The sequence below is a fragment of the Malaclemys terrapin genome, chromosome 23, assembly GCF_027887155.1.
Source record: "Malaclemys terrapin pileata isolate rMalTer1 chromosome 23, rMalTer1.hap1, whole genome shotgun sequence".
Classification (NCBI taxonomy): domain Eukaryota; kingdom Metazoa; phylum Chordata; order Testudines; family Emydidae; genus Malaclemys; species Malaclemys terrapin.
In genome coordinates, this window is record NC_071527.1 from 13,994,447 (window position 1) to 14,018,595 (window position 24,149).

The 24,149-nt window shown below is 52.8% G+C and overlaps 1 protein-coding gene across 1 annotated transcript in view; it reads left to right on the plus strand.

Moving 5' to 3' along the window:
• The window catches only part of RAPGEF3 (Rap guanine nucleotide exchange factor 3), a 76,303-nt gene that overhangs the window by 22,026 nt on the left and 30,128 nt on the right, over positions 1–24,149 (plus strand). Inside the window, 3 exon segments of the mRNA XM_054012953.1 lie at positions 22,135–22,188; positions 22,550–22,656; positions 23,394–23,515. Coding sequence (XP_053868928.1) covers positions 22,135–22,188; positions 22,550–22,656; positions 23,394–23,515 — 283 coding nt within the window.

The window sequence follows — 24,149 nt, forward strand, 5'->3', positions numbered from 1 at the left end:
GCGGCATCTTCAGCAGCTCTGTGAGCTCTCCACACGGAGGAATGTCAAAGCTTTCAGCGGTGAGCAGAACTGTCACGGTGGGAATTGGGGGAGGCCAGTTACGTACACATAACGAATGGCAGCGTCTACACTGACGCGTTGTCACTCTAACTTGGCCGCAATAAGTTCTAGGCCTCTTGTCGAGGTGGTTTTATTTTGTTGGCAAATCAGCAGAGTTTTGCTGCCAAAAGGAGCTTTGTAGTGCTTACACCTCCCCTGCTTTGCCGATAAAACCGGGTAGTGTAGACAAGGCCTAAGAGGCAATACTTCCCCACTTGCTAGTCTGTGTATAACAAAAGAAATCTTCTATTAAAAAGGGAAAGGGAACCCAGCGTTAATTTGGCAAATCACCACAGCCACATTCAAAAGCACATAACCTTGACCTCCACTGGTGCTGCTGACTCTGCAACTATCCCACTGCCGCCACTGGCCGCTCACTGCTACCTCTGCTTGACGCTCACTACCACTTCTGCAATGCTGCAGTTTGAGGTTCCCCATTTAGGCTAGCTCTTAGTGATTTCACTGGATAGTGGGGAACCAGCTGTCCTGTCCATAAGACGGACCAGGGCAACCGCAGCAGTGCACTGCAGCAGTGTCCCCATCCCAGGTCTAAGGCTTAGTCCGGCTCCTCAGCGATCACAGCACTGGTAATCACGGAACAGAAACAAGGGCTCGCCCTTGAGTCCAAGCAGTTCCATCTTCAGACACTAGAGAGGGGATGCTCAAATGGAAGCTGCTGAAAGAGTCTAACATACTATCAGGCCCAGGTCCCCTCCCACTCTTATCTTTATTGGCCTCTGGTACCCCTACGCTCTGCTTAGCAAGTTAGCTTCAGTTTAGGGGGAACCCCTCAGTCGGGACAAGCTAAGAAGAGGCCTGTTGCCCTTCACTCATACAATCAGGAGAACAACGTTTCATTCCTCTGCATTCAACCCTGTAGCAAGTCGTGCACTTGCTGCCCTGACACCTCTTTCTGGTCAGTCCGGGAATTAGCTCATTCCAGCCTCAGGGCACCTCCTGCTGGCCAGTGTCTCTCTACCTCAGGGGTTCTCAAACTAGGGGTCAGGACCCCTCAGGGGGTCACGAGGTTATTACATGGGGGGGGGGGGGTGCGAGCTGTCAGCCTCCACCCCAAACCCCGCTTTGCCTCCAGCATTTATAATGGTGTTAAATATATAAAAAAAGTGTTTTTAATGTATAAGGGGGGGGGTCACACTCAGAGGCTTGCTATGTGAAAGGGGTCACCAGTAAAAAAGTTTGAGCGCCACTGCTCTACCTGTACCTGCTTCCTGGTCTCCACCACTGTACTTCAGGCTCCACGTCCCTCCCGGCCCACGATGCCCCTTCTCCTGGGTACTGCCCCACAGCAGTACCCCCGCACTCCCCAGGGAACCCCGAGCCCCTAATCCTACCTCACCTCAGTGACCCACTGCCAGTCTTCATCTAGCCCTTTCCCTCAGGGGAAAACTGCAGTCTGAAGTGGTCACTCATCATCAGCCAGGGGATTGGACCTGTTGCCGCCTCCTTCCCGGCTGCCTCCCCACAGCCCTAGTACCATCTCCAGCCCTGACAGCAAGGCCTCAGCCGGGGGATTTTCCAGGATGGAGCTCCAACAGCTCCTCCTGCCCTTCTCCAGCACTGCACTGCCCAAAGTACCCTTTTCTCCTTCAAGCAGCCAGGTCTATCTCTCTCCAAAGCTGGAGAAAGACTGACTGCCTTCTGGCCCTGCAGCCCTTTTATAGGGCCAAGCCTGGCCCTGATTGGCTGCCTCACAGCCTTTTCTGATAGGTTCTCCACCCCAGCCATCGCCAAGGGCTGGCTTTTAACCCTTTCAGGGCCGGAGTGGAGTGACCGCCACGCTACAAACACACTACCGTGAATTGTAACCCAACACCAGCCAACGTTGATCACTTTGCCAAGCAGCTCTGAAGAGCTCTGTGTAGCTCGACAGCTGATCTCTCTCACCAACAGAAGTTGGTCCAATAAAAGATATTACCTCACCCACCTTGTCCCGCTGAACACCTCAGTAGAGTAGGTGTGTCTGTGTAAACAGGGCCTGCTCTTGAAGTCTTTTCCCCCAGTCCCTCAGTAGCTGCCAGGGGAGAACTTTTCAGGCCCTGTTTACAGAAAGAAACCACTAAGGAGCCCATCAATGTCCCCTGCATGTCAGATTCTGTCCTGGGCATTCTGGTGCCCCAATAACAACGGGGTGAGAGGCAGAGGAGTGCTCTGTGAACGTGCATTGCCCTGCTGATTGGGAGATGTGGATGTTTGGGTGCCAGACGGGTGTTGCTGTCAGCCAGGCCGTGAGGCTGGAACTGCTGTGTACCCTGCTTAGCCAGACGTCTGCACACGAGGCAGGGTAACCGGGCTTGTAATCTCCTGGCAGAAAGGGAGGTTAGAGTGACCGTCCATGCGTCTCTGAGCTGGCTCATGAAGCCAGCTTTGTGACCCATGCCCTGGCCGATGGTACCCATGGGCTAGTGAGTCACAGGCCCTCACTCCTCGGCAGACAACACTTCTGAGAGCAGAGCCAGGCAGGGGCCGTACTCCTGGGAGGCCCTAGGGGGAGCTGGGGCAGGGACAGAGTCCCTAGGCCCAGAGGGGAATCTGGCCCTACAGTGACCTGCAGCAAAGAGCTCAGTGTGACAGCCTATGCTGGGCTTGCAGCCAGACTCGTCATTTTAAAACGGATGTTGAAAAATTGGCGAGGATGCAGAGAAGAGCCACGGAAACGATTCAGGGGCTGGAGACCAGGGGTGACAATGAGAGACTGGCAGAGCTCAATCTGTTGAGCTTATCACAAGGAGGACTGAGCGGTGACTTGATTGCCATCTATGTACCTTCTGGGGGAGAAATAGTGGGTACTTGAATTTAGCAGATAACGGCAGAACAAGAACCAGTGGCTGGAAGTTGAAGCCAGACAAATTCAGAGGAGAAAGTAGGCCCACCTGTTTAACAGGGGAGGGTGGATAGCCATAGGAACAAACTCCCCAGGGCAGGGCTGGAGTCTTCATCTCTTGCTTTCATCCCATCCAGACCAGAGAACTTTCTGGAAGGGGCTTTGAGCAAACACAAATCATGGGGCTCAGTGCAGGGGGAACCGGGTGACCCTCTCTGGCCTGTGCACCACAGGCCCTTGGTCTAGATGATCTAATGGTCCTGTCTCACCTTACACTCTCTGCAGGACTGGCCATAGGGGCAGGCAAGTGGTGCAGTTGCCCTCGATGCCACCTTCTGGGGGTGCCACATTGCTCTGCACCTGGCTGGCTGTTGGTCTGGGTGTGGAGGGCTCCAAAAACTCTTCTCCGCCCTGGGTGTCAAAAATGGTGAGACGCCTCAGGCCAGTCCTGACTCTGTGGATCAACGAATGAATCCACTTTCCTGGAGTGTCTGAATGTTGATCAGGTCTCAGATTTCATCAGATCCTGGCTGTGAGCCTGAGCTCAGGTGCGGCCCACTGGGATGCTGAGGGAAATGTCCGTAGTCAGGGGAGTGGGTGCAGCGCCCAGCCATGCTCCATCCACCCTAGACAGATGTCTCCATCCATTCATCCCAGCTGGCCAGCCTGCCCTCCGTCCCAGCCCCTAGGCCAGTGTGTGTTGTCACGCTGCCACTGGTGTCCTGTTGTAGGGGCAGCCAGTGTGTGACAGGCGTTGTGAGGCTAATTCCTCAGCAGAGGGTGCTCTGTAGGTTGCAGCAGGCCGGCGGCTCTGTGCAGGTGGGTGTTCTGCGGTCACTCCCAGGCCACTCAGCTGTGTCCGAGCCACTGACCGTTCCCACAGGGCTCTGGCACAGCTGTGAGCTGGTCACCTGCAGAGCTCACAACAAATGGTCAAAAGGGCCTCTCCCCCTCTCACTACAGTCTGACTCCCCCCATCCCCAGGATGGGTCCTGCCCCCTGGACAGTCGCAGGCAGGGACGGCCCCTACGCTGGGATGCAGGCACCTAGCTTTTGCTGTTGCTTCAGTACCCTTTGCCCAGTCAGCGTCCGTGCTGAACTTCCTTGCTGCTCAGATCACCCCCGATGCCATTTTCTGACCCTCCCCAAAGCTAGTGGGGCCTCGTCTGTCTGCACTGGAGTTCTCTGACTGCTCCCCTGCCAGGGGAGTGCCTGACTCCCAACAGCCTTCTTGGGGCCCCTGGCTCCCTGCTGGTGTGTGATTAGCCCTCCATACCTGTCACTAGGAGCAATGCCCATGCAGCACCTTATACTAAGCACCTCACAAATCAGTGCCCCTGCAAACTGCAGCCCCTCCCCAGGGTCCAGCACCCACAGAATCAACAAAGTCCTAGAAATGTGGGGCTGGAAGGGATCTTGAGAGGTCGTCAAGTCCAGCCCCTGTGCTGAGGCAGGACCAAGTAAACCTAGACCATCCCGAACAGGTGTTTGTCCAACTTGTCCTTAAAAACCTCCAGTGATGGGGATTCCACAACCTCCCTTGGGAGCCTAGTTCAGAGCTTAACTCCCCTTACAGTCCTACCGTCTAACCTAAATCTCGCTCCTTGCCATCTGAGCTTGTTCCTTCTTGTCTTGACAACTGATCATTGTCCTCTTCATAACAGCCCTTAACAGATTTGATGACTGTTCTCAGGTCCCCCCTCAGTCTTCTTTTCTCAAGACTAAAAAGCCCCAGGTATTTAACCTTTCCTCAGAGGTCAGGTTTTCTAAACCTTGGATCATTTTTGTTGCTCTACTTTGGACTCTCTCCAATTTCTCCTTCTCTTTTCTACAGTGATGAAGTGGGAATGATTACTGTAATATTTTTATGAAGCCTATGTGTGCCTTAGTTTCCTCTGCTGCAGGGTTATCCTAGGGGGTAGAAAGGGTTGTTTGCTCTCTGCAGCCGGTCAGAGACTCTGATGTGAATGGCTTCTAGCTGTCTGGACCTGAGGCCCCATATCAATAGAGCTTTGGAGAAGACAGTGGCAAATCCAGTCACTGGGACTTTGATACCTAGCAACCAACCACCAGGGTGGCTCACCTTTCTGCAGCAAGCCAAGCAGTGTTAGCCCAGCTGGAGGGCTAAGGACTGGGGAGGTACCAGGGAGTGGCTAAGGGTTGGCTGCTGAGCGCATCTGGGCACACCTCATGTGGGACAAAAAGAGGTCAAAGGGACAGGGCTTTGGGCTCTGTGCTGACCAAGATGGACTATGGTGTATCCATCCATTTTCTCTATGCTAACCAAGGATTCCTAGGCTGTGCTCCAGTTGACTAATAAACTCTTCTGCTTTACAACGCTGGCTGAGTGTCACTGCAAATGCTGATGGAGGAGGTGCACTGCTCCCTGATTGTACACGTCTCCCCCAGGGGTCTGTCTCAGGTGAACTTGCTGAACAGAGCTCACGGTGTGAAGCAGGGGTGCTGAGAGCACAGAGGTCCAGCCTAAGGAGGCAGTGAAACTGCATGGCTTGCCCTGAGTGAGAGCCCCTAGGCCAGGGGTCCCCAACGCGGTGCCCGCGGGTGCCATGGTGCCTGCCGGGGCGTCTAAGTGCGCCTGCATACTGGCTGGCAGACGAGCATCCGCCAAAATGCCGCCAACAAGCAGCGTCATCCAGAGGCATTGGCGCCGAAATGCCGCCGATTTGGCAAATGCCGATTTGGCGGCATTGCGGCGATGACGGTGCTTGCCGGTGGCATTTCGGCGCCGACGCCTATTGACGTTGCCGCTTGTCGGCAGCCTTTTGGCGGATGCTTGTCCGCCGCCACGGTCCTCCGTGGCTCGTCGTCTGGCACCCGCCAGACGAAAGAGGTTGGGGACCACTGCCCTAGGCAGTCTGGCACATTGATGGGTTCCTCCTAGAGATTGTTCCAAAGCTGGGGCTATAGCACTGGTCTTGTGGATCTATCACAGACACCCAGAACTGGACACAGTTCTCCAGGTGAGGCCTCACCAGTGTCGAGTAGAGCAGGACAATTATATTCTGTGTCTTACATGCAGCACTCCTGTTAATACACCCCAGAGTGACATTAGCCTTTTTCGCAAGTGCATCACATCGTTGACTCTCATTCAATTTATGGTCCACTATAACCCCCAGATCCATTTCAACAGTACTACCACCCAGCCAGTTATGCCCCATTTTGTAGCTGTGCATTTGATTTTTCCTTCCTAAGTGTAGTATTTTGCACATGTCTATATTGAATGTCATCTTTTTGATTTCAGTCCAATTCTCCAATTTGTCAAGGTCACTTTGAATTTTAATCTTGTCCTCCAAAGTGCTTGCAACCTCTCCCAACTTGGTGTCATCTGCAAATTTTATAGGCATACTCTCCACTCCATTGTCCAAGTCATTAATGAAAATATTGACTAGTACTGGACCCAGGACTGACCCCTGCAGGACCCCACTAGATACGCCCTCGCAGTTTGACAGCAAACCATTGAGAGCTATTCTTGGAGTATAACCAAAGAGTTGTGTACCCACCTTATGGTAATTTCATCCAGACCACATTTCCTTAGTGTGCTTATGTGGGACTGTGTTAAAAGCTGTAGTAAAATCAAGATATATCATATGTACTGCCTCCCCTCTATCCACTAGGTCAGTAATCCGATCAAAGAAGGAAATTAGGTTGGTTTGGCATGATTTGTTTTTGACTAATCCGGTCTGGCTATTCCTTTATAACCTATTGTGCTCTAGGGGCTTATAAACTGATTGTTTAATATTTTGTTCCAATATCTTTCCAGGTATCCAAGTTAGGTTGATTGGTCTGTAATTCCCTGCATCCTCCATGTTCCCCTTTTTAAAGACAGGTACTATGTTTGCCCTTCCCCAGTCCTCTGGTATCTCACCCATCCTCCATGAGTTCTCAAAGATAATTGCTAACTGTTCCGATTGTTTTTTTAGCTAGTTCCTTAATTACCCTAGGACGACTTGAATGCATCTAACTTTTCTAAATATTCTTTAACCTGTTCTTTCCCTATTTTGGCTTGTGTTCCTTCCCCCTTATTCTTAATATTGTGTTGTTAGTATCTGGTCACCATTAATCCTTTTAGTGAAACACAATAGACATTAAACCCTCAGCCTTCTTGATATCATCTGTTATTAGCTCTCCTTCCCCATTAAGCAGAGAGCTTTCCTTCATTTTTCTCCTGCTCCTAATGTATTTCAATAACCTCTTCGTATTGCATTTTATGTCCCTTGCTAGATGTAACACATTTTGCACCTTAGGCATTCAGATTTGGTCCCTGTGCTATTCTTTTGTACCCCTCCTTAGCAATTCAACTATGTTTGCACTTTTTGTAGGATTCCTTTTCTGGTGTTTAAAGAGCCATGATGTAGCCAGGAAAAGGGGGGGCTAGGGGCAATGGCCAATTGCTTTTTACCTGCCTTAAGGGTGAGCGATGCAGAGGAGGAAGCAGAGAGGAGGGAGTGGGGGACAGAGTCGCGGAGGAAAGAGGCAGCATGGGGGTACGGTCTTGGGGGGAAGAGGTGGAGTATGGGAGGGTCCTCAGGGGGAGGGGTGGAGTGATGGCAGGGCAGCGCAGTGAGGGGAGCAGAGCGGGAGGCAGGCTTTTGTTGCTCTTGGATGGAGCCATATTGGCTTCTTACTATTTTTCCAATCTTTCCTTTGCATTGGAATAGTTGGCTGTTGTGTGTTTAATATTGTCTCCTTGAGACATTGCCAGATCTCCTGAACTCCTTTATCCCGTGGGACCTCACCTACCAGTTCTCTAAGTTTGTTACAATCTGCTTTTTTGAAGTCCATCGTCCTTATTCTGCTGCTCTGACTCCTTCCTTTCCTTACAATCATGAAATCTTTCAGGTAGGCTTCCACCTTCACGTTCACAACCAATTCCTCCCCGTTGGTGAGAATTACTTCCTCCATTTTCTGAAACAAAAAGTTGTCCCCAGTACATTCCAAGAGCTTCCTGGAAATTGTGTGTTTTGCCACATTATTTTTCCCAGATGTCTGTCATCGTTGAAGTCCCCCATTACCTACCAGGTCTTGTGTTTTGGATATTTCTGTTATTTGTCCTAGAAATGTCTCGCCCACTTCCTCTTCCTGATTGGTGGTCCATAGTAGACCCTACCATGACAGACCCCTATTTTCCCCCTTTTTATCTCTACACTGAGACTTGCAAGTGGTCTGCCTCTCATCTCCTTCTGGACTTCAGAGCAAATGTATGTACTCTTGATGTATAGTGCAACACCTCCTTCCTTTTTGCCCTGCCTGTCCTTCCTGAACAAGCTATACCCCTCTGTATCAATATTCCAGTCATGAGATTTATCCCACCACGTCTCTGTGATGCCAATTCAGGCATAATTTAGCTTATGTACTAAACTTCCAATTCTTCCTGTTTATTCCCCATACTTTTTACATTTGTGTATAGACAGCTGAGATGTTTAGTAACCCTCCTCCCCCATTTCATAGAATCATAGAACATTAGGGTTGGAAGGGACCTCAGGAGGTCATCTAGTCCAATCCCCTGCTCAAAGCAGGACCAACACCAACTGAATCATCCCAGCCCGGGCTTTGTCAAGCCAGGCCTTAAAAACCTCTAAGGATGGAGATTCCACCACCTTCCTAGGTAACCCATTCCAGTGCTTCACTATCCTACTAGTGAAATAGTTTTTCCTAATATCCAACCTAGACCTCCCCCACTGCAACTTGAGACCATTACTCCTTGTTCTGTCATCTGCCACCACTGAGAACAGCCGAGCTCCATTCACTTTGGAACCCCCCTTCAGGTAGTTGAAAGCAGCTATCACATCCCCCCTCACTCTTCTCTTCTGCAGACTAAATAACCTCAGTTCCCTCAGCCTCTCCTCATAAGTCATGTGCCCCAGCCCCCTAATCATTGCCGTCCGCTGGACTTGCTCCAATTTGTCCATATCCTTTCTGTAGTGGGGGGCCCAAAACTGAACGCAATACTCCAGATGTGGCCTCACCAGTGCCAAATAGAGGGGAATAATCACTTCCCTCGATCTGCTGGCAATGCTCCTACTAATGCAGCCCAATATGCCGTTAGCCTTCTGGGCAACAAGGAAACACTGTTGCCTCATATCGAGCTTCTCGTCCACTGTAACCCCCAGGTCCTTTTCTTTAGAACTGCTGTTTAGCCGGTCGGTCCCCAGCCTGTAACAGTGCATGGAATTCTTCCATTCTAAGTGCAGGACACTGCACTTGTCCTTGTTGAACCTCATCAGATTTCATTTATCCCAATTCTCCAATTTGTCTAGGTCACTCTGGACCTTATCCCTACCCTCCAGCATATCTACCTCTCCTCCCAGGTTAGTGTCATCCGTGAACTTGCTGAGGGTGCAATCCATCCTATCATCCAGATCATTAATAAAGATGTTGAACAAAACCAGCCCCAGGACCGACCCTTGGGTCACTCTGCTTGATACCGGCTGCCAACTAGACATCGAGCTGTTGATCACTACCCGTTGAGCCTGATGATCTAGCCAGCTTTCTATCCACCTTATAGTCCATTCATCCAGCCCATACTTCTTGAACTTGCGGGCAAGAATACTGTGGGAGACTGTATCAAAAGCTTTGCTAAAGTCAAGATATATCACATCCACCCCTTTCCCCATATCCACAGAGCCAGTTATCGCATCATAGAAGGCAATCAGGTTGGTCAGGCATGGCATGCCCTTGGTGAATCCATGTTGACTATTCCTGATCACCTTCCTCTCTTCCAAGTGCTTCAAAATGGATTCCTTGAGGACCTTTTCCATGATTTTTCCAGGGACTGAGGTGAGGCTGACCGGTCTGTAGTTCCCCGGATTCTCCTTCTTCCCTTTTTTAAAGATGGGCACTACATTAGCCTTTTTCCAATTGTCCGGGACCTCCCCCGATCACCACAAGTTTTCAAAGATAATGTCTAATGGCTCTGCAATCACATCAGCCAACTCCCTCAGCACCCTTGGATGCATTAGATCCGGCCCCATGGACTTGTGCATGTCCAGTTTTTATAAATAGCCCTTATCCTGTTCTTTCACCACTGAGGGCTGCTCACCTCCTCCTCATACTGTGCTTCCCAGTGCAACAGTCTGGGAGCTGACCTTGTCTGTGAAGACCAAGGCAAAAAAAGCATTGAGTACTTCAGCTTTTTTCACGTCATCTGTCACTTGGTTGCCTCTCCCATTCAGTAAGGGTCCCACACTTTCCCTGACCTTCATCTTGTTGCTAACATACCTGTAGAAACTCTTCTTGTTACCCTTCACATCCCTTGCTAGCTGCAACTCCAATTGTGCTTTGGCCTTCCAGCACATTTCCCTCTTGTTGCTCCTATGATCCTATAAAAACGAACAGACTGTCAGTTAGTCTTTAAGGTGCCACTGAACTCCTCGTTGTTTTTGTGGCTACAGACTAACACAGCTACCCCTCTGATACTTGTGACCCTATAGTAATTTTCCATGTCCCCCCCCAACAGATTTTGTTGGCTTCCTTTCGACTACGAGAGACAGCGGGAATGTCTCATGATGTGACTGAATAGTCCAATCTGAGATTTGCACGATCTTTGGCAGTTATTACAAATGTCTGTCTCTTGGTTGGGAGCTGCTTGCTTCCTAAGGGCTCTTTTCTCTTCAAGTTGTAGGAGCCAGCTTCTGCCAGGGATTTTGATACCCTGGTGGAGACAAAGGCACCACTTGTTATGCTCACTTGTCAAGATTTCCCATTGGTCAGGATCAATTCCAAATTGATCATATCTTGCTTGCATGTGTGATTAGAGCAAAGCTTGGGACATCCTGTTGTTCTTGTTCCCTCTGATAGCTTTCCATATAGCATGTCTTTGGGTATGCGTCCGTCTTCCAACCTACTCAGATGGCCCAACCAGCACAGTCGTCTTTGCTTGAGCAGGGCTGTCACACTTGGTCAATTTGCTCTTTGAAGAACCTTTGCATTGGTGACTTTATCTTGCCATTTGGTATGGAGTATGTGGCGTAAACAGCCTAGGTGGAAACTGTTTAACCTTTTCTCCTGGTGAGCATAAGTTGTCCATGTTTCCCCACTATACATGAGAGTGCCGAGGATGCAAGCTTGGCACACTAGCATCTTGTTCTTTGTGGTAAGCTTTGAGTTGTTCCATGCTCATTTAGTTAGTCTGCTAAAGGTAGCGGCAGCTTTCCAATGTGAACATTTAGTCCTTCATCCAGGGGGAGGTTGGTGGTCCCTGTAGAATTTAAATAACTGAACTTTTGGACTACTTCTATCTGGTTTGCATTTAAGGTGATTAGAGGATCTTGTGGAACCCTCAGTCCTAATACAACCGTTTTCTTAATGCTGATGGTGAGAGCAAATGCCTGGGGGAGGGACCCACTTTGGAGGATCCCTCTCACCAGTTGATTCTTCAGCAGGAAGCCAACTCACTGCTCCTCAAGGGTGTGGTAAAGGGCATCCCGCTGCAATACCAGGGGAGGGGATTCTACTCGCCATATTTCCTCATTCCAAAAAAGAGTGGAGGACAGAGACCTATCCTGGCAAGCAGTAGGAAGCACAAACGTCTCACACTTTCAATGGACACAAAGCTAGAAATATTAAAATAATTCAACAATGGTGTTAGCCTCAGCAACATAGCAGGAGAATACGATATTGGGAAATCAACCGTCACTGAGATTTGGAAAAGCCAGGAAAAATACAACCATTTGCAGAAGAAGCCAAAGACAACGGAGCCGTAAGAAGCAAGTGTATTGTACACGAAGCTACTGCTGATGATTTTGATAAGGCCATGCATCTGTGGCTTGCACAAGAGAGATCAGAAGGCAATTCTATAAGCAGTGTTATGGTTACAGAAAAGGCAGGGTTACTCTACCGAGAAATGGATCCAGACAAAGGTGAGGACCATTTTAAAGCAAGCATGAGGTGACTCTGTTGGTTCAGAAATCGGCATGGAATACGGGATGCAAGGAGAGTCCCTGACAGCTGACTCGAATGCCACTGGTGAATTTAAAACCACTTTCAAATCATTTATTGAACAGCACGAACTTACCCGGGACCACGTGTTTAACTGCAATGAGACAGGCCTGTATTGGCGCCTGCTTCCAAACAAGACTCTGGCAGACAGTTTAGAAAAACAGGCGAAAAATTTCAAATCCAGTAAAGATGTGGTCGGGCTGATGGCTACTGCTAACGCAAGCGGGGATTTCCATCTCCCATTGGCATTCATTCTCAACAGTGTGAAACCTGGCTGGCTAAGCTAAGCAGCACTTCTGCAGAAAAGGACCTGGGGATTACAGTGGACGAGAACCTGGATATGAGTCAGCGGTGTGCTCTGTATTAGTAGGAGCATTGCCAGCAGATCGAGGGAAGTGATTATTCCCCTCTATTCGGCACTGGTGAGGCCACACCTGGAGTATTGCGTCCAGTTTTGATCCCCCCCACTACAGAAGGGAATTGGACAAATTGGAGAGAGTCCAGCGGAGGACAACGAAAATGATTAGGGGGCTGGGGCACATGACTTACGAGGAGAGGCTGAGGGAACGGGGGTTATTTAGTTTGCAGAAGAGAAGAGTGAGTGCACTGCTTGGATGGTGTGGCAGGGCTGGGGTCTAAACCCCTTAGATGCCCTGCCAAAGGGGTAGCTCCTCTCCGGCTTCCCAGTAGAATGGCCCAGTGCAGGGGCCCGGGCACTCAGCAAGGAGCTCATCTGTAGGCTCTAAGGAGGGCAGGCTCAGAGGAATCAGTAAGTTGAGTGGAGCCGGCTGTGCTGGGGGCTGGGAGGAGATATAAGCCCAGGGAAAGGCTCACTGGAGCGGGAAAGGTGAGCCAGGGGGAAGACAGAGGGACTGCAGCTCTGTCTCTACCGGCAGCAGAAAACCTCAGGGGCCAGTAGGCCCAGGGAAGGGTCAGAGTGGGGATTGGTGTTGTGTGAATCAGGACTTTGTATTAAGCACTGTAAATAAATAGACATGGGCAAACCACCTGAAGGAGGCATTGGTACCCCTTTCTTGGACCACCCCAAGCACAGAGCACAGGGACTAGAGGGCAGTAACCTGTGCAGACCCTGTGACAGATGGAAAAAGGTATTTTCTCTGACTGGTTTTTTAAACACTTTGTTCCACTTGTGGAAGACTACCTTATGTCAAAAGCGACAGAGTCCGGTGGCACCTTATAGACTAACAGACGTATTGGAGCATAAGCTTTTGTGGGTGAATACCCACTTCATCAGATGAATGCAACCTTATATCAAAAATACCTTATGTCAAAATCTGTACCTGTCCAAACTGTACTACTGATGGGTAATGCTCCGTCTCACCCTGCCATTGAAAATCTATTGACGGAAGATGCAAGCATTTGGTATTTATTTTTACCACCAAATGTCATATGCCTCATTCAGCCAATGAACTGAGGCATTCTGGAAAACATGAAATGTTGATACAGGCAAAACCTTTTGCAGTGAGTATGACTGGGATCAATGCAATTTGAATCTTACCGATTTTTGTAAACAGCTGACAAATGCTGTCTACATGTGTGCTGAGTCCTGGAGTGAGATTGGCTCGGAGTCTTTGACACGCTCATGGAATACAGGTTGGCAGTGTATTGACAACACTGAGAGAGAATTTGGAAAACAAGGATGAGATGGAAATAAATCAATTAAATTTTTCTAAAGAGTGACAGCTTTTGGATATCACCCTGGAAGAACAGGAAGAATGGCTAAACGCAGATTACCATGAGAACAAACACCCTATTCTCAGCGACCATGAGATAATTGAATTGGTACAAGAAACAGCACAACCAGACAGTGACAAGAAGGAGGGGGAGAACGCCAAGAAGTTCCCATACATGCAAGCAGAAGAGTGTTTCGCTACTTGTCTGCAATGGCTTGAACAACAGCCTGACACCGCAGCAATGAACCTAATAATGCTTCAAGAGCTACATACCTTGGCAGCAAAAAAGCGTGTTAGCAACCTCGAGCAGAGTACCATTAACAATTGTTTCAAGTCTACATAGTTTATCCTGTAGTACTTATGCAGGAAAGTTAAGTTTGGATAGGGTTTTTTGTTGTTGTCATTATAAAGACTAGTACCGGTACATTTTGCTGTAGCATTTTAAAATTTTTTTTTAGTTCTATTTGAATGGACATTTAAATCGATGGGCTTTTGTGTTTTCTTTTCATGGCTAACAAACACTAAAAAGAAGCGAGAAAAATTACTTAAAATTGAAATACAGTACTGTGTTAAACGTAAACTACTAAAAATAAAGGGAAGGTTTTAAAAAAAAGTTTTGACAAGGTAAGGAAACGGTTTCTATGCTTGTTTCATTTAAATTAAGATGGTTAAAAGCAGCATTTTTCTTCTGCATAGTAAAGTTTCAAAGCCGTATTAAGTCAGTGTTCATTTGTAAACTTTGGAAAGAACAACCATAATGTTTTGTTCAGAGTTATGAACATTTCAGAGTTACGGACAAACTCCATTTCCGAGGTGTTCGTAACTCTGAGGTTCTACTATATTTAGACTTCCAGCATTTGTACTTATAAAATGTGTCTATATTTAATTGTCTGCCCTCATGTGATGTAATCGGATGGGACTCGTTTGACTGTTTCTCTTCAGTTTCTACCTGTACTATATCTCTCCTCTCTTCTTTACTAGGATATAGTGTATCCCCTTTAATAAATCCTCCCCTGAGGACATGCTCCTGCCCACCTGTCAGCTTTTCCCCAGCCCTTAGTTTAAAAACTCCTCTATGACCTTCTTAATTTTCCATGCCAGCAATCTGGTTCTGTATAGGCTCCAGGAGTGCCGCCAACTTTTCTGCCGCCCTAGGCGGTGGAAGTTCCCGCCCCAAAATGCTGCCCCCCACAGAGGCAGCGGAAGGTCCCGCCGCTGAAATACCGCCGCGGTCGCCGCCCCCCAAATTATAGCGCCCTAGGCGACCGCCTAGGTCACCTAATGGGTTGCGCCGGCCCTGATAGGCTCCTCCACTCCCAAAAGGTTCCTACTAAACCTAAATCCCTCCTCTGAATGCCATCATCTCATCCATGCATTGAGACCCTGCAGTTCTACCTGTGTTCCTAGCCCTGCGCGTGGAATGCTATCATGAAGGTCCTGGATTTTGGTCTCTTACCTTGCAGCCTAAACTTGGCCTCCAAATGCGTAAAAGCTTGCGAGGTGCTCAGATATCACAACAGTGGGGGTTGGATAGGTCCCTTGGACAGACAGGCCCTGTGGTAAGCAGAGAGAAGGAGCTGGCATGTACACCACAACTGATGCTCCTGAGAGTGAAGGAAGTCATAGACACCGTACAGCCATAACACTGGGCAGTGGGGTCACAGCTGGACCAGACAGCTCAGAGTGGACTAGCTGGGGGAGCGGGGGACTCCCAGAATTTGCTGTGCTGTAAGGATGGATCTGCTGGAAGTCCCAGGTTTGGGTTGAACCTTATAGTAAATGTGTACTAACCATGTAGGGATCTGAGCAGGCAGCCCCAGGCACTAACCCCGTGGCATTAATCGGAGGATGCTGAGTTAGTGTTTGCAGAGATCTGTGGCTGCAAAGAACTGTGTCCATTCCCCTGCCCTGCAGCACTTGTGCGTCTTTTTCCTGTGCAGGGAGGTGTCAGCTCAGGCCCTACCGTGGTTTGCACCTGTTCTGCCCGGCTGGAGAAGACACTACGTGGTCTCCAACAGGCGAGAGTCAGGCCCTGACCGTTGTCACCTGGGCTCTGGAATCCCAGTGCAGGGGCCAGGCATACTTGCTCCCACAGACTCGCCCTGCAGTGGGGTTGGCTAATCCAGTTGCCTTCGCTTTGCCCAGTTGCTGCCGGTAGGGTGACCAGATCACCAAAGACAAATATCGGGACGTGGGGGGGGGTGTGACGTGGGGGGGGGCCGTGGCAGGGGGCGGGGCCAAAAAAAAAAAAAACAAAACCTTCCTCCGCAAGCGCTGGAGGGAGGCCCCGGAGACGCAGGGGGAGCGCGGGGCCGGGGTGAGTGAGAGCCCGGCCTGGCCCCGAGCAGGCAGGACTTCCTCCCCCGCGGCAGTGGGAGCTGCAGCAGCGGCTGCTCCCGAGTCCCGCTGCCCAGGGGGGAGAACAGCCGCCGCCTGGCCCCACAGGCCGCCCCCCTCCTCTCCCTACCGCCCGACTGAGTCCTGCCTGCTCGGGGCCAGGCCGGACTGTTACTACCCCGGCCCCGCGCTCCCCCTGAGTCTCCCGGGCCTCCCTCCAGCGCTTGCGGAGGGGGGAGGAATGGTGAGCCCGGGGAAGAGGCGGGGATTCGGGGAAGGAGCCAATCGGGGGAGGAGGGGGCGGAGTCGGGGCGGGGGGGGGGGGGGTGCGAGCACTTCCGGGCTCCAGGCTCCGGGGCATTTCCTTGTTTGTCCAGTGTCCCGACCGCATGTCGGTCGGGACGCTGGACAAACAAGGAAATATCGGGACAGTCCCGATAAAATCGGGATGTCTGGTCACCCTAGCTGCCGGCACCATGTGCTGTTAATGCAGGCTCTGCCAGGGAGGAGCCGCAGTCACTCTAGGGCTAAGAGTACAAGGGACAAAGTCTTTGCTGGTGTACGTTGGCACAAATAGAATTTGTCCCAGAGAGTCTCCTGCCACTAAGGAGTGAGCTAGTCCCATAGGTTCGAGCCCTGCCATCCCCAGCTGGCACTGACAGACGCAGCCCTCAGAGGGACGTGTTTGTTCCTCCCTGCTAGGCCAGGGTCTAGAGATGCCCTTGTGGCCCTGAGACCTCCCTGGGTCAGAGCAGCATGCTGGGATCTGGGCCTTGTCTGCAATAGGGTGAAACTCTGGACTTTACTCCACGAACTGGGGACCTTCACCCGTGCTGCTCAGAATGGCTGGACAGGACCAGGGCTGAGGGGAGGCCTGGGGAGAGACTACTGCGCTGTTGTGCCCATCACTGTGGTGTCTGCCTTGCAGGACTGGGGTCCGGGTGCTGTCGTCCCTTCTTCGGCCCTGCTATTCTGGAGGGGGAGGCTGCCACGGGCCCTCTCCAAGTCCACACAGGGTGTGATGTGCTTGCTCCAGGGTGCAGAGGAGCATCCAAGCCCCTGTGGCACCTTGGCCTTCTGCCCGGGGCACTGGCACCCACCCAGCACCATGTCAGCACAGCTAGATTTGCTCTTTGATAACATTCACTGCAGGGTTGGCTCTGCAGATCTGGGTCCCACTTCATCCCCAGTACCCGTCTGGCCTGTCTCCCTGTAGGCGCTAGGAGGCCAGCTCAGACTGCAACACCCTGCATTGGGTCGCCATTGCCGGGAGCTGAGCACGCCGTGCCCTCAGCGCTCCTTGCTGCCCCGGCAGCCAGTGCACTTGTGATGTTTGCTGTGTAAACACACCGGTGGCTGGAGGAAACGGGCGCCCTGGCGAGTGACCTTGTGCAAGGCTGGGGGGATTTGTGAGACCTGCCCACAGCAGAGGAATGCTGAGCCAATTGCTTCCTACCCATCCCCTCGAGCGGGGACAAACTGTCCAGCAAGGGACCCTCCTCTCCATGTAGTCACATGGAAACAGACGGAGAACACTATCCTTGAGCAGCTTGGGGCTTCTATGCCTAGGTGTGACTGGGCGCTACCGCTCTGGGCCATCCTGGGTCTGGCTGGCCACAGCCCCTCTGGGCCATCCTGGGTCTGGCTGGGCGCAGCCCCTCTGGGCCCTCCTGGGTCTGGCTGGCCACTGCCCCTCTGGGCCATCCTGGGTCTGGCTGGGTGCAGCCCCTCTGAGCCATCCTGGGTCTGGCTGGCCACTGCCCCTCTGAGCCATCCTGGGTCTGGCTGGGTGCAGCCCCTCTGAGCCATCCTGGGTCTGGCTGGCCACTGCCCCTCTGAGCCATCCTGGGTCTGGCTGGGCGCAGCCCCTCTGGGCCATCCTGGGTCTGGCTGGCCACTGCCCCTCTGAGCCATCCTGGGTCTGGCTGGCCACTGCCCCTCTGAGCCATCCTGGGTCTGGCTGGGCACAGCCCCTCTGGGCCATCCTGGGTCTGGCTGGCCACAGCCCCTCTGGGCCATCCTGGGTCTGGCTGGGCACAGCCCCTCTGAGCCATCCTGGGTCTGGCTGGGCGCTGCCCCTCTGAGCCATCCTGGGTCTGGCTGGCCACTGCCCCTCTGAGCCATCCTGGGTCTGGCTGGCCACTGCCCCTCTGAGCCATCCTGGGTCTGGCTGGGTGCAGCCCCTCTGAGCCATCCTGGGTCTGGCTGGCCACTGCCCCTCTGAGCCATCCTGGGTCTGGCTGGCCACTGCCCCTCTGAGCCATCCTGGGTCTGGCTGGGCGCTGCCCCTCTGAGCCATCCTGGGTCTGGCTGGGCACAGCCCCTCTGAGCCATCCTGGGTCTGGCTGGCCACTGCCCCTCTGAGCCATCCTGGGTCTGGCTGGGCGCAGCCCCTCTGGACCATCCTGGGTCTGGCTGGCCACTGCCCCTCTGAGCCATCCTGGGTCTGGCTGGGCGCTGCCCCTCTGAGCCATCCTGGGTCTGGCTGGGCGCTGCCCTTCTGACTCGGTCTGGCTGGGCGCTGCCCCTCTGGGTCATCCTACGCCCCCCAAGGGGCCCAGTCCGGCTTGCCCCGTTGGTTCCTGTAGGGTCCAGCTCCCCTGGTACTGTTTATCTGATTGATGTCCTAAGTCCCTCAGCAAACGCTTGTGAGCAAACACAGGCCTGGAGGGCGGCACGTCCACAGCACTTCAGTGAAGCATTAACCCTTCAAATGCTGACACTTTCCAGCCCAAGCAGTGCTCCGAACCACAGGATGATGACGGGGCAATGTCTCTCGGGGTCTGTACAGCGCCTAGCACAGCAGAGCATAGATTTCATTGGGCCCCCTGGGCACCACCACAAGACCAATATACCAGAGAAGAGTGCCCCTGCTCGTGCAGGGTTGTTCCCTACAACCCAGTCCTGCTCTGTCTCCGGCTGGCTTGCTTTGACCAACGGGGAACAACACTTTCTAGTCCATTCCAGTGACAAATAGACCATAACTCAGCACATGTCTCCTGACTCTTGGGCCGAGACAATTAAAGAGCCAGGGAATTCGCTGAGGACCGGCGGGCAGGGACGCTGCAGGGCAGAGAGTTGGGGCGGGTGCAGAGCCCACTGAATGCCTGGGATTAGGAGAATTGCCTCTGTGGGAAAGTTATTGTATAGCTGGGGGTTTCCCTCCCTCTGCGGCTCTGATGGCGCTCAGGCGCGCCTGCACGGTGACGATGCAGCCCTGCACAGGAGATGGGGCCGGACAATGAGTCTCATGCCGTGGCTAGTGGAGGTGAGTCGAGCCTTGGGAGTCGGCAGGGAGCTGGTTGACCATGGGTTCTGACTCCTCTCCTGGTCTCCAGATGCTAAATTCCATTGGCCCCACCCCAACCAAATGCGACTCCAGGCAGGGCTGCTTGGACATTTGCCATCGAAACGTTTTTCAGTGGAAAATTGTTTTTTTTCACTGAACAAGAATTTGTGAGGAAAGGATCTGCTGTGGGAAAGCTGAACAGTTGAACCCAAGGCCAGGGGCTGTAGGCAAGGCAGAGGGGCCAGGGCTGACAGATTTCATCCTTCAACGTTATTCAGCGATTTCCAGGTCTGCAGATAAACATTGCACAAATACACAGTCTGCAACACCCAATGTCTTGGTTACTGTAGTTACATAATCAGCCAGTCAGGGAACAGAAACTATACCACGTGACATAGGGCAGATACTGGGAATACCATAACCAAATAGACAATTGAAAATGACAAGGAGTCTGGTGGCACCTTAAAGACTAACAGATTTATTTGGGCATAAGCTTTCGTGAGTAAAAACCTCACTTCTTCGGATGCATAGAGTGAAAGTTTCACTCTATGCATCCACTTTCACTCTATGCATCCGAAGAAGTGAGGTTTTTACTCACGAAACCTTATGCCCAAATAAATCTGTTAGTCTTTAAGGTGCCACCAGACTCCTTGTTGTTTTTGTAGATACAGACTAACACGGCTACCCCCTGATAATTGAAAATGGGCGCTCCATTGGCTAGGGACACAAGTCACATGCTGTCGTTTCTGCTGTCTGATTGGATGTCTCGTGTAACTTGCCGACCTTCTACAAATTGCAAATTTTAAAATCAAGTGTGCAATTTGCCATGTACTTTCTGTGAATGAGATTGGCAGAGACCCTGTTTCCCCCCCCCCCTTCCTCTGCAGCATGGGTCACAGGTCACTTGCAGGTTTAAACAAGAGTAAATGGTGGATTCTCTAACTTTGTCTTTAAATTGTGATTTGAGGACTTTGGTAACTCAGCCAGAGTTTAGGGGTCTATTCCAGGAGTGAATGGGTGAGGTTCTGAGGTCTGCGATGTGCAGGAGGTCAGATTAGACGATCATGATGGTCCCTTCTGTCTATGAGACATCAGCATTCAGCGCGTATTAGCGTGAGAGAAGCCTGCATGCTCAAATGCGCATGGAAAGCGTGTGTGAAAGGCCACGAATGTTGGTGAGGCACCACTCAAGTTTGAACCCCAGCAAATATAAATATATGTGGGAGGTGGGGGACCGGAGGAGAACGGGTCAGGGAGAGGAACAGCAGGGCAGCGGAGAGCAAAGCAGGACTTGGATCGAGGTACGCGTGCCTCTTGTTCAGGATCAGAGGGCTGGCGCTTTTTATGCGGCTGGGATCCTTCCAGAGCTGAACGAGCCAGGGCAGGGCCAGGGGGTTGGAAAACAGAGATGCTGAGGGTTCCCTCAAGGCCTCGTCTCCAGAGAATTGCCTGCCCTTTCCATTCTTAGCCATGGGAGGAAGCTCTCTGATCCGCAGTGCTCGCGACGGGTAGGCCAGGCTCAGCTGGGATTCCTTGGCCTCGGCTGTACTGTGTATTGCGACCCCGGTTTACAGGTTTGGAGGCTGCCAACACTAGGGGGACTGGCCCACAAGAGAGATTGGTTCTGCCCTATCTGATCGAAGCCGTGACTTGGTGCCAGTTTGCAGCACCCTGGCTGCCAGGGGGCAATGTACTGCCCCAACTGTTGTTCTGAGCTCTGAGCACTGATCTTCCTGCTGTTTCTTTTTCTTCCTAGAGATGTACGGGAGGGCGATAAACCTGGCCAGATCCCTGCACAGCTGGGACATTTGTAAGCCAGCTGAAAGCTAGGCTTGGACCCAGAGGTCCCTTGAGCTCCTAGACTGGCCAGCAGCAGTGCCAAACCCACCCAACCGTAACCATGGCCAGAGGAACTTTCTTTATCTTGCCAGGCCCATAGGTGCTGGAACTGCGGGTGCTGGTTGCAGCAGCACCCCCTGGCTTGAAGTGGTTTCCATCCTATACAGGGTTTGCAGTTTGGTTCACTGGCTCTCAGCCCCCCCACGATACACGTTGTTCCAGCCCCGCTGCGGCCAGGCCTCACATACAGGGTCTGGCTAAGCCCTGCTCACAGGTCCCCAAGCAGCTCCCTGAGCTGAGAGCAGAGCCGGGACCTGGCTTGGACTACAGACAGACTCCCACGCTGAGCGAGGCTCTGTCCCAGCTGTGATCATGCGCAGGGCCAGCTCCTATGTGTTTGGGGTCAGGAGGTCATGAGTTCTAGTCCTGATTTTCCTCACCTAACTATCCTGTGCACCAGTGCTCCAGCCCCGGCATAACCCTACCCCAGGAAGTAGGGGCTGGCTGGGCAGGGTGATGAAGACGGGCTTGTTACCACCAATTACTTGTATTTAAGTGGGGGAAACCCCCACAAAAACTGTTACCAGTAGCAGCGCATTAAGTAAAGACGCAATGATGGTTGGCCGACTAACCAGTAACGACGGGCTGGTTCTAAAGGGCCCCATATCCGGCTGCCCACGCTTCGCTCTCGTTCCAGTCCATTCCTCGCCAGTCAGAATTTTACACTGAAGAAACTGCCCACTGCACCCACCACACATGCAACTGCTGTTGAGGTGGGAAATGGCAGCTGTTAAACAGTGAACAACTGCTAGGGGGCAACCTTGCTTAGCGTCTGCCTCTCCCCAGGTAATCCAGGAGTCATCCCGGAAAGGCCCCTCTCCCCCGCCGGGTAGGACTGGGAGAGCTCTGCTGTCACCACGTGATCCCTGCCCTTCACAGTGGCCTCTTTAGCAACAGGGATCCCCGTGCCACTGCATGCCTCAAACAGAGGGCATGGGTGTGGAGGGGCCCCTGTTTGCCGCTGACAGAGTGGCACTAATGTCTAACACTAACGTCTCTGTCCTGTTGCTTTCCAGACGCCGCTCCCTGACAGCGAATCAGCCCCAGACTGCGGGCAGAGCCTTACGCAGGTGAGTGGGGTAGTCCCTGCTTTGGGAAGCCAACCCCCCATCACCGGGGGGCAGTTTGCTGCCCTGGGCAAAGAAAGCAACTCAAAAGGCCCTTGCTGCCTGTTGGTCTGGGAATGCCCCTCCAACCTGCAGGGCATCCCATGGCATCCCTGGACACTGGCTGGGTAGCTCAGTGGGCAGGAAGAGGAGAGGGAGCTGGGGAGTAGTTTTATCTTGCTGGTTTCCCGTCCAAATGGTGAGCAGGAGTGACCCTGCTTAGCGTGGGAGAGCCAACATGGAGCGAGCCGTGCCAAAGGCTGATGGAGGAAGTGCCCAATCGAATGCCCAGCTTCTTGACTACTGATGCTTGTTTGTCCCCCAGGCACATGCAGAGAAGGTTTGGAGAGCGGGGAGACTCCTGTACAGCCATCTCGTGAGCTCCTGTCCTGGCCTCATCCGCGATCACAAGTACCACCTCAGGCACCACAGGTGGGACGGCCCCGCTCTGTGGCCATGGCAGTACCTACCAATGAGGGAGCCTCGCAGGGCAGCTCCTGTGTGCCTGGGTATGGACCCTCCTGGAGCCAGGCCTGGACAGACGGGTGGGACGTCACGGCCCCATCCCCAAAGCCAGAAAGGGAGAGACAATCATGGACCCCTGCAGGCCTGGTGCTTCCTACCCAAGAGAATTTAATGTTACTAAATGTCAGTCACAAAGCAGGGAAAGTGTCCTCCTCCACACAGCCCTGCCCTCTGACCCACTTCCCTGCCCTTCGAACCACAGCCCCTGCAGTACCTGCCCTGGGTCCTCCCCTTCACAGCTCTGCCGGAGCCTCTCAATCCCCACCCTGGGTTCCCCCCGCCCTTCTCAGCTCTGCTGGTGCCCCTCAATACTGCATGGATGTGCAGTACCTGCCCTGGGTTCCCCCCTTTGCAGTTCTGCCGGAGCCGCTCGGTCTGACCCTCAGCCCCTGCAATCCCTGCCCTGAGTCCCGCTGTCTGCAGCTCTGGTGGTGCCCCTCAATCCCCACTCACAGCCCCCCTGCTATTCCACTCCAGCATTCTCCCTGCCCCCAAGCTCTGCTAGTGCCCCTCAATCCCAACCCACAGCCTGATAGTCCACACAAACCTTTCTTGCACCTTTTCTCCTGCCTCGCTATGCCAGCCCTGGATTCCCCAGGTCACTAGTCTCGTCTCACCCATCCATCGCCCTTTTTCCCCTGCAGGCATTGTTGCTCCGGGAAGGAGCTGGTAGACTGGCTGCTCAGTGCAGGGCTGTCCATCCAAACGCGGGGCCAGGCCATTGGGGTTTGCCAAGTGCTGGTGGATGGAGGAGTCCTGACTCATGGTGAGAATCACAAAGGGTCTGGGTGCTTCCAGGACTCCAGCCACCTCTGCAGTGCCAAGCTGGGAGGAGCAGGCTGGAGAGCATATGGAGTGTGGCAGGGTGGACTGGGCTGGGGACTGGGCGTGCCAGGCCTGTGTGGGGCCCAAGGGAACAGGGTAGGGCTGGGAGCCATGTGGAGTTTGTCAGGTTGTGGTGGGCCAGGACCCAGCAGGGCAGGATAGGCCAGGGGCTGTGTTGGGTCTGGTGGGGCAGGCTGGGGGCCATGTGGTGAGGTAGGCTGGGGAATGCATGGGGCCTGCAGGCACGGGGTAGGACTGGGAACCATGTGGAGTTTGTCTGGGTGTGGTGGGCCAGGATGCAATAGGGAGGGGTGTACCTGGAGGTGAAGGGTAGGCCAAGGGCTGTGGGTTTGGCCAGGTATTGAGGGTGAGATGTGCCAGGGACTGCCAGGAGCCTGGTGGGGCAGGCTGAGGTCACATGGGGTCTGGCAGGAGTGGGGCTGGAAACCACGTGGAGTTGCTGGGCCAGGACCCGCTGGGGTGGGGTTGCCAGGAGTGTGAGGAGCCCATGGGATGGGCCAGGGGCTGCATGGATGTGTCAGACCCTCGCCAAGCTCTAGCTCCATGACTGGGCT